General features: G+C 42.5%; 1 protein-coding gene across 15 annotated transcripts in view; it reads left to right on the top strand.

Annotated features, from left to right (window-relative positions):
- Nucleotides 1-13,286, top strand: part of SGIP1 (SH3 domain GRB2 like endophilin interacting protein 1) — a 237,108-nt gene that overhangs the window by 174,294 nt on the left and 49,528 nt on the right. For 9 of the 15 annotated variants that reach the window (XM_027874134.1, XM_027874126.1, XM_027874122.1 and 6 more), the window contains 2 exons: nt 2,487-2,942; nt 12,775-12,905. In XM_027874134.1, the coding sequence (XP_027729935.1) occupies nt 2,487-2,942; nt 12,775-12,905 (587 nt within the window). The remainder of the gene's footprint in view (nt 1-2,486; nt 2,943-12,774; nt 12,906-13,286) is intronic. The other 6 variants (XM_027874133.1, XM_027874131.1, XM_027874136.1 and 3 more) reach the window with 1 other exon arrangement.

Below are 13,286 nucleotides of genomic sequence, written 5' to 3'. Positions count from 1 at the left end.
AGCAGGGGAGGCCGGAAGGCCTTGTAGGTCCCATGGCCAACAGAGATCTACAGCTCTCACCTACTTTAATCAATGCTGCGTATTCATGAGCGGTCTCCTGGGCCTTGGTTGATCCAACTCCCAGGTCGTAGCTGCTCCGTGTTATTTGGAGGCCTCTGTCAGCTTCGTCATTCCAACGTGGTTTCCTTTGGGGCACTTTATGCAGCCCACAGACTCTGACCTTTTGTTGATCGGTAGGAGCAATAAATCCAATCTGTGATAGGCTCCCTGACTGACCATCTATTTCCTTGTGTTTCTCAGAAGGGAAGTTTTTGTAAACCCCATCCTTTCTCTTCTCTTTTTCTCTTCTTCCCCACTCCCTAAGATTCATACAGCAGGTCCATGCAGCAGTGTCCAGGAGACAGAATTATAAATGTCAAGGATTGTTGTCTATTTCTCTAAAGCATTAGGAGCTTGGAAAGAGTCATTCCTGATAAAACTATTTAGAACCTGAAGTAAGCAGGGCTAGCCTCTTAGTTTTACAGATGAAAAGACTATGGCCCAGAAGAGTTAATGGTCACACACTGAGTAAGTAGCAGAGTCAGGGTTGGGTTCCAGGCCCTCTGACCCCAAATCTAGCATTTTCTCCATTTTTCCATACTACTGCCAAGGCTTACGTTTCCAGAACTGTACAATAGATAAGAAATCTACCATTCTTTTTGCCAAGATCCGTCTATGACCTCTGAAAGCTCATTAACACATCTTGGGCAGGTCACTCGCAATATCAAATGGACCTTGGTTTTATCATTTGAAAAAGAGGCCAAACTTCTGAGAAAACTGTTGCTATTGACTTCTCAGGAAGGAGTCGGGTATTGGAGTTTTCTTTCATTACTGTGTTAAGTCAGAAAAATAAAGAAATAAATTAAATTAAATAGATAGATGAATGAATAAAGAAATGAGTAAATAAATAAAGGCAAGAGGGATGGATGGGAGCCCAAATTTCAAAGGAAAACATGAGCATTTCCCTCCATTGACTTTTCATGGCTCCATTTGGTAACTATCATTCTGTTCCCAGGTCAGACTTGCAGAGGGAAATAAATAGTAAATGATTCCTGAGTTTTTGCTTCACCAGTAGGTGCTGTGTTTCCCATCTGAGGCATAGGACCAGGCTGATATCCCTAGGCCCGGGAAATGTGTGTTTGTAATACCATCATGCCATCCCAGTCATTTACATGAATGTGTAAATGTCCCTTTGTGCTAACTTGGGACTTGCTATGTCTGGTTCAGGCATTCAGGTCTAGGGATCGTGATCTTTAAATAACTGAGTGGAAGAGACTGTAGCATGAGATGAGATTCCATGTGCCCCACCTTCCAATGTGAGGCGTTAGACTCATTTTGCAAACTGCCCCAGGAGGTTTGGTTTTAGGGGTTGATGGCATGAAATCCTAGCCTTAGAGGTAGACTTTGAAGGTCTTCTGATTCAACCCCTACATTTTAGAGATGAAGAAACTGTAGCCCAGGGAGAGGATAAGTGGGCTGTCCAAGGTCGCATGGGCAGTAAAAATAATCAATGTTTAAAAATCTAAAATGGATAAGATTTATGTAGCACTTTAAATTTTATGAAATGTTGTACAGGTAGATGATTTCATTTGAGACCCAAAATAACCCTTTCAGGTAGGTGCTAATATTATCCCCATTTTACAGATAAGAAAATTGAGGCAGAGATTAAGTGACTTGCCCAGGGTCACACAGCTCCTAAGGGTTAGAGAAACCAATGAGCATTCTACTTATCAGTACATACTCTACTTGCAACGTACACATTTCTACCGGTTGTATGGTCCAAGTATCCCCCTGCGGGATGGGTTCCCATTCAGTTCTATCCAGCGTGTATAGAAGTTATCTCCAGGCCTAACAACGATGCCTTCCCAAGATGATGATACTGGTTATTGTCCATGAAGTATAGAAACACTTCCTACGCTGAAGAAGGAAAGGGGTGGACAACTCATGGTGAAGACGATGCTTTTCCTGTGCCTTATTGTAAATATCACAGGGAAATAGGATGTCCAGGGGACAAGAGGTTGCCTGATAAGAGGCAAGGACCTCCCCCTTCCCCAGTCCCTCCCACCTTCATCTTCAATCCACGGTTAGGAACATAAAATACATCCCCATTTATGTCACTGAAAAGAGACAGTATGGTGTGCTATGTTCACTAGACACTGTAGAGAGCTGGCCTCAGAGTCAGGGCGACCCAGGTTCAAGCCTTGGCCCTGTTAGCTCTTGGCTGTGTGACCCTGGACAGATCATTTAACTTCTCAAGTTTATGTTTTTAGGAGTGGTCCATACTGATGAAATCACAAGTCTGATCTCTACCCCCAAAAAAGGTCAGGCTCAAGAAAATTTGGCTCCAGCTCTCTTCTCCCAGGGCGTAGGTAATTTCCCCCTACCCCATGTAGAAGATAGTGGTAAAACTCAATGTTAAAGTTTTAAACCAACTCCTTTGACCACAGGCAGTGAACAGACCCCACACGAGGTCAAAGGTGAGAAACTACCATCCATCAGTGATTTGGACAGCATTTTTGGCCCAGTTTTGTCCCCCAAGTCTGTGGTCGTTAACACAGAAGAAAAGTGGGTCAATTTTTCTGATGCATCCCCGGAACGGGTCACTCCAGAGTTGACTTCAAGGGAAAAGGTGGGGTCCCCACCGCTGGTGTCAGAAAACCCAACTGACTCCCCAGCTGTTGACCCTCCACGAAGCATTCCATCGCCACTTGATTTAGAAGAGGTTCAGAAGAAGTTTTCTGAGCAGACCCTCGGAAAAGATGATAACTTAGAAACAGTCGCATCTCCTAAAGATTTTGGGGTGGGCCAAAGAGCTACACCACCTCCCCCTCCACCACCCACCTACCGGACTGTGGTATCGTCACCCGGACCCAGCTCAGGCAGTGGGACGGGAACCGCCAGCGGTACGTTTGTCTGACTGTGTGCGTGTGCTCTCCGTGTGCTGGTGAGCTGCTATGCCTTCCATATTAGCAAGCCCCTGTTAGCACCCATTGGATGCCTTTGGAGCATCAGACTTTTTTTTTTCATTTTTTTGGGTGGGGGTTGAACTGTGCCCCAGTGATGTATCCATTTTGAGTGCCCTCCACCATGATCCAGGTCAAGTTTATAAATATACTGTTCTCTTAACCCCATCTCAATTAGAGATCTGCCATCATAGAGTGTATATCTTTTCTGAGAAGTCACCAACTGCATCCCAAGAAACGTCAAGGAAAGCTACAATTATCAGTGGGCATGATGTCTCACTGACAAATGGATGGTTTCCTTGACAGATAGACCACATAAGAATCTACATATTTCTTAATATTATCATTGTTATTGTTGTTGTCAATAACCATGCTAGCTCCCATTTATGTAAAGCTATTACATAAAGGGCTATTACATATATTCTCTTTCTTCATAAATAACCTTTGAGGGTGAATATTTTAGGTATTTCACCCCATTTGACAGAGCTGGAAACTAAGGCTGAGAAATTAAGAGACTTGTCCTTGGTCATACAGCTAGTCAATGATAGACTTGGAACTCAAGTCTTTTGATTCTCATTCTTCTTGTATCTTCCTAAACCAAGAAGGAAAATTTTTAAGGGAGAATTGAGAGAATGGGGATAGGACAGATGACTTATTAAACACTTTTACTTTTCAAGCTACTCCCTTCCAAAAAAAAGTATATTCTCTGAGTATATAACAAGCAGTGATGGTAACTAAAAGTATATGACACAAGGGAAGAAAGTTCAACGTATATGTAATCTTTGAGACTCGCATGCAAAATCTGGCATTGGATTTCATCTGGGTTAAATTGTGGTTGTAGAGTTAAAAGAAAATTGCTTGTGGTTCCGAAACAGAAAAAAAAAAATAGAAGAATTTGTTGTGCTTTTTCTGGAGATATCAGATTTTTTTTTCTGATGCATATTTTCCACCTACCCCATTCCATTGCTGCTTGAGCTTGGCTAGTTGGCCTCCAGGGCCTGTTTTGTGGCGTGTGTGCACGCATGTGCTCGATATTGCTTGGTTCTGTGTAGGAGCGCTCCCTCACAGAAGATGGCATGGTTTGTCATCTTTTGCAGTGTGTTCTAAAAGGCTAATCATGTGTCTTAAGTTTTTAAGCCCCAAGGAGATTGGTGGCTGAGGGTGGTCAGTATGGTCTGTCCACTCAAATTCTAACATTTCAATGACCATTTCAGCTTCTTTTCATAGTGTATCTTTTAGTACGCTTTCTGCTTACAAGCTCCTCTTTGCTGTAGAAGAAAAAAATAGAAGCAAAAAGGGTAAAAGTTCATAGAAGAAAATCTCAGCTTGATAGAAGGAATGATAGGCGAGCCAGAGAAAAAGGGGGTGCATTGAGAGGTCATGGGTGGTCCCTCATTGGAGTTCTTCAAGTAGAGACTGGTCTCTACTTGTCCACTTATCCATGTGGATGATGGGATAAAGGAGGGTCTTAAGAGTTCAAGCATGAGATAGAGAAGTCAGGACCTGAGATCCCTCCCCATCTCTGAGATTCTGAGATCAGGAGATCAGAGAGCAGCAGTAGCCAAGACAACTAGGGAAAAGAACTGGAATTTCATTTTCCTCAACAAAATCTACCCTAAAATGGAACTGTTTAGTTTATAGGATCCTGGTTAGAGCACCATGGAGTATCTCTGTATACCACAATAATAATTTTAGTTCTTTCAAGATTATAATAGCACTTTATCACATTCTCAATGACATTAGAAATAGCAGTACTTTTGCATTTACATAATAATAATAACTACCATTTGCATAGAGCTTTTACTTATAACATAAGTTTACTTATCTTCTATTTTATTTACTTATAAGTACTTTACTGATATTATCTCATTGGATCCTCATAATCTTGTGAAGTAAAACCTATTATTATTTCCATTTTATAAATAATGAAACTGAGGCAGAAAAAGGGTAAATCATTTGCCCAGGGTCACACAGCTAGTGTCTGAGGCAGAATTCAAACTCAAGTCTTGGTGACTGCAAATCCAAAACTCTATCCACTATGCCACATAGCTGCCCACTTGCCTAAATGGCTACATCACAACTTTGAAGAACCTGTTGTGACCTGAGGGCCACAGGTTGGCCAACCCATTTTAAAACACAGAACGAATAACTGAGCATACAAATGGGAGAAGCAGGTTTTGTTCCATGCATTCCTGGAGCATTGTTCAGGGTCAGACTGACAGTTACCTGAAGGGGATCTTCACATGTTCCTGCCATTAGTCTACCAATGTGTAAAAAACATGTCAACTTTCTGATGTTGACTGGGGTGGCCATCCTTCCATGGAAGAGTTTTGAAGTTCAGTCTTTATTTTTTATCTGAAAAACTGTTACTATTAAAAATATTGATTCTTAATCATTGAGCTGTATAAAAAAAAAAACCCTACTCTGGTGCTATTAGGGGACAGCGTTACTAAGTGGGATATGGAGCGGTGCCCATGAAGCCCATGAATAAATAAAACTTTGCTCCATAATCCCTTTAATTAAGTCCCAGTTTATTTGCTTCTTAATCTTTTATTGATGCAACATACATTGAGCTGGCAGAAATGTGAATTTTGAAGTAAAGCAACAGGATACAGACTCTTATTTTAAAGACTGAGATGCACACTGCCCAACATTAGGACAATAATTGGGTGCATTTGATTTTACACATACATCCTTTTCCAACAACAATTGAATGTCATTGTGTTTCTTTTGATTTCATCTTGCCTAACTCCACAGGAAGGTGATGGGTGACAAGAAGATATAGAGAGCACTGTCAGATCTAGAAAAGGAAGCCATTCATAAAGGCCTTCTGGGTAGAGAGAACTTGTACCGGAAGAAACTTGTTAATATTATTCTTATCATTGGCTGTCATCCTACCTTGGTACTATGGGGATGGGAAAGAGAATCTAGGCTCTTGAAGGCAGTGCAAGCCAAGTGTAAGGTCTGAAAGGATTGTTTCATTCTTTATCTTTGAACAGTGCCTAGCACATAGTGGGTGCTTTATAAACGCTTGTTGATTGATTGGCAGGTTCTACCAAAGTAGAAAGGCTGTGAAGATGATAAGAGGCAGGCAGCATGGTGTAGTGGATAGCATGCTAGACCCAGAGTCGGGAATACCTGTATTCAAATTCTACCTCTGGTACATACTACCTGAGCAAACCTCTAAACTCTCTCAGTCTCACTTTCCTCATCTGTAAAATGAAGAGGTTGTATCTGATGACATCTAAGCTCCCTTCTAGCTCTAAATCTATGTTTCTATGACCTGGTGACAGACTATAGATCGGTGTGAGGAACCTGCAGCCTGGAGGCCACATGTGGCCTTCTGGGTCCTTGGGTGCAGCCTTTTGACCAAGTCCAAGATTTACAGAACAAATCCTTTTATAAAGGAGATTGGTTCTGTGAAGTTTGGATTCAGTCAAAGGTCTGCGCTTGAAGACCTAGACAGCCACATGTGGCCTCCAGGCTGCAGGTTCCCCACTCCTGCCATAGATCCATCTTCAAGGACCATCCTAGTTAAATACTGAGAGACTCATTACCAGGCGTACAAGGTGATAAATTTCCTCTCACATGAGAAACTCCTGCAGATATTCTACTAGGATACGGAGACAAAGGTTGGCGGAAGAAACACCCTCACTGATAAAACCATTTATCCTTAATCATCGAGCTCTTAAGACTTTAATCAATAGGCATTGATTAAGTGCCTATTCCTGTGCTAGACATGGAAGAAGTATTACAAAGACAAAACTGAAAGAGATTGCCTTCAAGGAGCTTACATTCTACCAGGGGAGAAACATAAGTACATCTCTAAAAACATGCAAAATTAATAAAATGCAATTGGAGGGTGGAGGCACCCCCAGCCAATGAACATCAGCAAAGGTTTCATGTGGAAAGGGTGCCAGAATAGAGTCTTGAAGAAAAACAGAAATTCTATGTAATGTAGTATTATATCATATTAGTACATATTATTAGTGATAGCAACTGGCCCCATGGTTTTATTGGTACAAGGAATGGGATCCCAGGTGAAGAGCTTTTCTAGCAATACAGGTTGGCATCTTCTCTGCAATGTACACTCTCAGAGAGTCACCTCTAGCCCTAGAGCTGAAAGGCCTTGCCAAGGGTCTCATGGTGGTATGTGGCACGGGTGAGACTTGAACTCAGGTCATCCTGGTTTTGAGGGCTGCTCCCTCCATCCACTCCACCATTCTGCCTGCCATAGAAATTATCATTAACAACTATTGCTGTGGCTGTTGTTATTAACACCAATTAATGTTAATTAATAATAATTATTATTGTTAAGAATAACTCACAATTATATAATTCTCTAAAATTTGCAAAGAATTTTGCTCATCACAACCCTTTAAAATAGACAATTTAAGCATTGACACCCCCATTTTATAGATAAGGAAACTGAGACTCAGAGAAGTGCATCAGTCTTACCCAGCTTATGGCCATGTTTTATAAATATGTGCTTTGAGCCTACTTCCATTTCAAGCAACTCCCCAGGGCAAATATTGACACTCTGGGGGAAAGAAATCTGGGAATGTGACAACTGGCCGATAGCAGGATTGCAATACATCCTCAGCGTGTAAAGTATTTTATCCCCATCCTTCTCCTCACCTGGTCTTTATCAGCACCATCACTGATTGTCTCGGCCATCCATCACTGAAATGGCTGGCTGGCTATCAGCAGTGGGGATGGGATTCTCAGGGATTCCTATGGAAATAAGGATTGGGATCCCAGGCCTTGGGACCTGCAGAACTGTGTGCCAGCTAGGACAGGGATATTTCTAAACCTATTGAAAGTCCTAGACCTTCATTCATATTATAAAATAACCACCAAAATCTAATAATCAAGTATAAAGACTGTCCTGGTTACTTTCTGAGAAGATTCTTGGTAGTGAAGATACCACTGCAGGTAGAAGGTTAGGAAGGAATAGAAGTAATAATATCCTCAGGTAGACTTAAAATATTAAAAATATGAAAAAAATTGGAATTTCTAAGGAACATTCAAATTCTAATTCTATTTGAATGAATGAAAAGCATTTAAGTGCCAAATGTCAAGCATTGTGCAAACACCAGTGATACAAATGCAAAGTAATCATCCCTGCCCTCAGAGAACTTATACTCTATTAGAGGAAGACAACACTGAGAGGGCAGGGGTGTCCAAAATCACAGGAATGGGAAGTGGTGCCGTGGCACGGTTGTCCACATGCCCTTTCTGGAAGCAATGATTGCAATGATTTCATTGATCTGGTGCAGGCCAGGTGAGAATGAGTAGAGGAGTGGATGTGAATTCACCTAACCCCTCATATCTCACTGGCCCCAGGCCATCCTTCACATCCCTTCCAACTTTCCACCCCAGCTATCGTATTGCCATCTGTCCTAGCACTGTGTTCCCCAGACCTGGACCAAAGGGTAACCTTGTGAAATATTCCCCACAGTACCCTAGCCTGCTCTGGCTCCATGAGAAAAGCCCTGATCTAGAGGTTTACTCTCACATACCCAAAGGGATCTATGAGCCCACCAATTTGGGCATTCCTTCTAGCAATGCAAATTACATCTTATCCATAAAATTTCCTACTGCTTCTAAAATAATTTCTTAATAACTTCATTCTTTTTATTAATATATTAATATCCTACTTTGTTATTAATATGATATCTTACTTTGGAGGGGTACATTTTCTGAATCTCATAACAACCCTGTAAGGTAGATATTCCAAATATTATAAGCCCCATTTTACAGATGAGGGAACTGAAGATACAGTGATTTCCTCAGAGTCATACAGCTAATAAGTGTTTGGGTAGAGGGGCAGGGGATTGGAACCCAGGTCTTCCTGACTCCAATTAATGACCTTGTAGGTCAGCTAAGGATGAAGGGATGAAGAGTCAAACTGCGTGCTTGTGTTTTTTCTCTTCAATGGTTTCGTTGGTATCCAGCTGACAAACAAGCCTTCTCATTGAGAACCAGCTTTCAGTGTTCTACAGGGCTTTACTGAGATGCATTTTAAAATGTCACTATCCAGGGAGCATTTGAGAAAGGGGCATATAATTGAACTCCTTTTTTTCTGGCATGGTTTTGGAGTACCATTTCTTAAAAGAGAGAGAATGCGTGAATGAATTCCCTTTCATTCTATAAAAACAGAATAGAAAGAAAGAAACAAAAATACCAAATTATGACACCTCCTGATAAAGACGTTGCAGTTTATTCAATCCTTGTCTTTGTCTGTTGACTGTCAGCTGAAAACATTTGCTGCGTCAGATCAACCAATTACTGTAAAAGCCAAGGACAACTTTGCATCAGGCATTGGCAAAGACCCTTGGAAAATTTGACCTGAATTTTCAGTCATTGGCCAGAGATAAGGACACGTGGGGTAGAGAAAGATGGAAAAGAAGGTGATTCAGGCCAGAAGCGGTGCGACATACCCGCGGTTGCTACTATTGGTCGGCCCCCAACCTCTTGAGCCAATCTCGGAGGTCAACCAAGTCACCAACGTGAAAATTCACTGGTCTGTATTTGTGGGGGAAGTTTCTGATGCCTCCAAATCCCTCATCTGGCTCCATCACCCAATATAGGTTATGACTCTATGCCAGGCACTGGGCCAGACGCAGTTGGCACAAAGTCAACAATGAAACAACTCCTACCCTCAGGGAGTTTCCATTCTGTCAAGATATGTGTTACAGAGATAATCTATCTACATCACAAGAGATTTGGGGGCTTAGCTTCAGAACACTTTTTCTTAGTCTATGAAACTAGGCAATGAAGAATCAGTCTAGGAATCTCACAGACAGAGCCATAATTAGGACCAGGCAATCGGGGCTGTGCTCCAGGGCGCCCGATTTAGAGAGGATGAAATGAGAGGAGCCACAGTCCTTCAGGAACATAGGGACAAGAGAGCTTAGTGCAGTTAAATTACGAAACTGCCAGATTGGCGCTGAGATGAACAGTTCTCCCTGAGGGGGAGGCTTTTCCTCTTATACCACAGGGAATGTCCCACCCACTAGTACAGCAAACCACTTGCCCTTGGGATGGTCTGGTGGTCTCGCCCCAGGCCTAGACACTCCTAGTTAAGCCTCTCATTATTATTATGGGATATTATCATGGAATAAGAATAACTGATGATAATAATTTACATACATATGCAGCATGATGTAGCAGATAAAGCCTTGGATTTGGAGTCAGGAAGACTTGAATTCGAATCCATCACACATTTTTTGGCTGTGTGACCCTAGGAAAGTTACTTGACCTTTTTAGTGTCCCAGCCTCTCGTATGTAAAATGACCCTCTAGGGTCCCTTCTCACTGTCCATCTGTGGCTCTAGAACATAGTGTGATGTATGTATGGCCCTGGGCCGCATACTTAGCCCATTGGTGCTCTAGACAACTCTCTGTACCCAGAAGTTATGAGGAAGTGAGAGATCTCGATTGTTAAAGATGTTGTTCCTTGTGGATATCCCGGCACCAATAATCCAGAAAAAACAATCCCAGCACTTATATGGGGCTTTAGAGTTTACAAAGCACTGTGGGTATGTGGATGGGGCCATGGACACAGACTGTTGTGAAGATCAAATGCAGACATGCATGTATACACATGTTTTGTGTGTTTATAAATATGTACATGTGTTTTAGGTATTTGATCTTCACAATAATCCTGTGAAACAGGCACTGTTATTATCCAAATTTTACAGATAAGAAAACTGAAAAGGAAAGCGAGTCATAAGATCCTAGGTTTAGAGGGATGAAGGACCTTAGAAGTCACTGAGTCCAACTCCTTCCCCATTTTACAGATGAGGAAGGTAAAGGTTAAGTGACTTGCCCAGGGTCACACAGTACGTATCCGAGGGGGGATTCGAACTCAGATCTTCCTAATTAAAAGACCTGCTCCCTACTACATCAAACTGCATTCTGTCATATTTCTCTTGGGATGACTTCATGCTTATTACCCCAACTAAAACTAGGAAGTTCCAGAAAGTTTGGAACTGGGAAAGGGACCTTCTCTGAACCACATGAATGATTTGTTTAAGATGACTCAGCACATGAGATTGTTAGCTGAGCCTTTTGGGTAACCTTCAGGGGTGTGCTAGTAAATGTTTAACAACCAGCTCTTGGAGGGAGGGCAGGGATGTATGCCCAATAAGCTTTCACATTTGATCTGAACTATTAACATTTTCTCCATCATTTTCTAGATTCTAGAGAATCAACATGTCAATAAAGTATAACAGCTGGTTTATAGCATTTGTCAGTTTCAGAGGTATAAATGCTTTCATCAAAAATTTAACAATCAGCTCTCTCAAGCCTGTATGAGCTGGCTCCAGCACACCCCTGCCTGCACCACACAGATGGGACTTAAAATACTCAGAATCCCCAACTACACAAATTCTAGTGTGTGTCTGTGCACATCTCTGGCTTGTTGTATGCCTCGCCTTTTTCCTAATCGAATTGTCCTTGGCATCCTAAAAGGTAAATCCAATCAGAGCATGGCTGTTGGACAAGAGAGATGTCAGTTGATGGATTCTCTGATGGACTGACTTTGTAATCAATCAATCACTCATCTAAATCTGGGGTTACACCTGTGTTCCTGGTATACAAAAACCTTGTCAGGGATATGGTGACTTTGATAAATAATGACTGCAATGTTGAAATATTCCAGAAATTCCACAGTGATTTCCAGTCAATGAAGTTAAGTAATTTTTAATGTACCCTCAGAGAAGAAAAACTTATTAAGCTCTTTAATTTTTTTGTGATTTTCACGGTCAGCTCTAGCAATTCTGGAATATGTTTTCTTTTGTTTGACTGAAGGGGCATGGGCAGAGGGGTGTGGAAAGGTTTGTGGAGAGGCAAGAAGTACAGGAATTGAAATTTGGGAAGCCCCACCCTAGTTCGATATCATCATAGTGAAAGATTGCAGAGGGCAGTGGACAACAGACTAGCCTCAGAATCAGGCCGGCTTTGTGTGAGTAAATTCCTAGTCCAGTGGTCAGGGTTCTGTAAAGTCCCAAGCTCATCATAAGCTCCAGTAGGTGCCAGGCTGGGTGGGAGGCATTGGGATGCCAATGGGGTGATCGTCAGTATCTCCTCTCCAGAGGCCAGCCCAGCTACATTCCAGAAAGGTCCTCAACAGCTTGGCCATGCCCCCAGAGTAAGGATTTTTTCCATCATGGCAAATCCTCAAAGACCCTGAAACCTCACCATATGGGGGGATATTGGTGTCACTGGAGGGAATACCCATATGATGAGATCAGTGAAAGCAGAGGAGAACTTACTGAGCATGTGTGGACGGTATGTGTGGCAAAAAGGCCAGGTAGCCCCCAGCAAAAGAATTTTAACAAACGCTGTTCTGTCTGAAGAGAAAGCATAGGAGGAATTGCACTGTATAAGGTTGATTGGCAAGGCATTTTCTGTCCCATTATCTTTTGTCTGAGCTCTGTGAGGTAGGTAGTGTGATCATGCCCATTTGACAGATAAGAGCACTGAGGCTCAGTTCCTTCATGCTCCATTCTGGCAGAGGGTGGTGAGTTTCCGAGTTGACCATCAACCATAATTCAACCATGTGACTTTTGCCTTAAAAACACACCCATGACGGAGTTTGGAGCTTGGCGTTTGGTGTTGTGCTCTGCTTATGTGACAAGTGGCCTGCTGGGCTCTGGAAGTCGGGCAGGGAGAAGGGTCTGCATGTAGGGAGGATGCTTGGCTGCTTGTTGGGGGAGGCAGGGATGTCTGTGCTGCCCAACCTAAAGATGCCTAATTGTTTTTAGGAGCATCATCCCCAGCCCGGCCTGCCACCCCATCAGCCCACGGCAGCAGTGGGACCACACCACCACCTCCTCCTCCTCGGCCTCCATCTAGACCCAAGCTGCCTCCCGGGAAGCCCGGGATGGGAGACATGGTAGGTACCAATTTCCTTCTTCTTTTCTTAATCTTTGGTTTATCTCCATCAAAGGAGTAGTTGGAGGGGCTCAAAAAGGGAGGTGAGAAGTGGGCAAAACAAGGTGACTTAGGAAAGGAATGTCTGGAATTCTAATCTGACCCTTAGTAGCATTTTTACAATGATATAACATAGAAGTCCCTGGGAGATATGGAGGCAGCAGGATGTAAGGAGCAGAGAGGTGAAAGAGGTACCCAACATCCTCTGGGTCGGACTAGATGTCAGGCTGAGATCCCTTCTGACTCCAGCATTGTGTGATATATTTAACTGCTATTGAAAGAGTGAGAGGTCAAGTTGCAAAATGTAGGGAAATATCCAAGTGAATTATATTATAGGATGCTA

This window comes from Vombatus ursinus, unplaced genomic scaffold (assembly GCF_900497805.2).
Source record: "Vombatus ursinus unplaced genomic scaffold, bare-nosed wombat genome assembly UNPS02014804.1, whole genome shotgun sequence".
Taxonomy (NCBI): domain Eukaryota; kingdom Metazoa; phylum Chordata; class Mammalia; order Diprotodontia; family Vombatidae; genus Vombatus; species Vombatus ursinus.
Note: the sequence above shows the minus strand (reverse complement) of the source record. Positions and strands in the feature narration are given on the sequence as shown.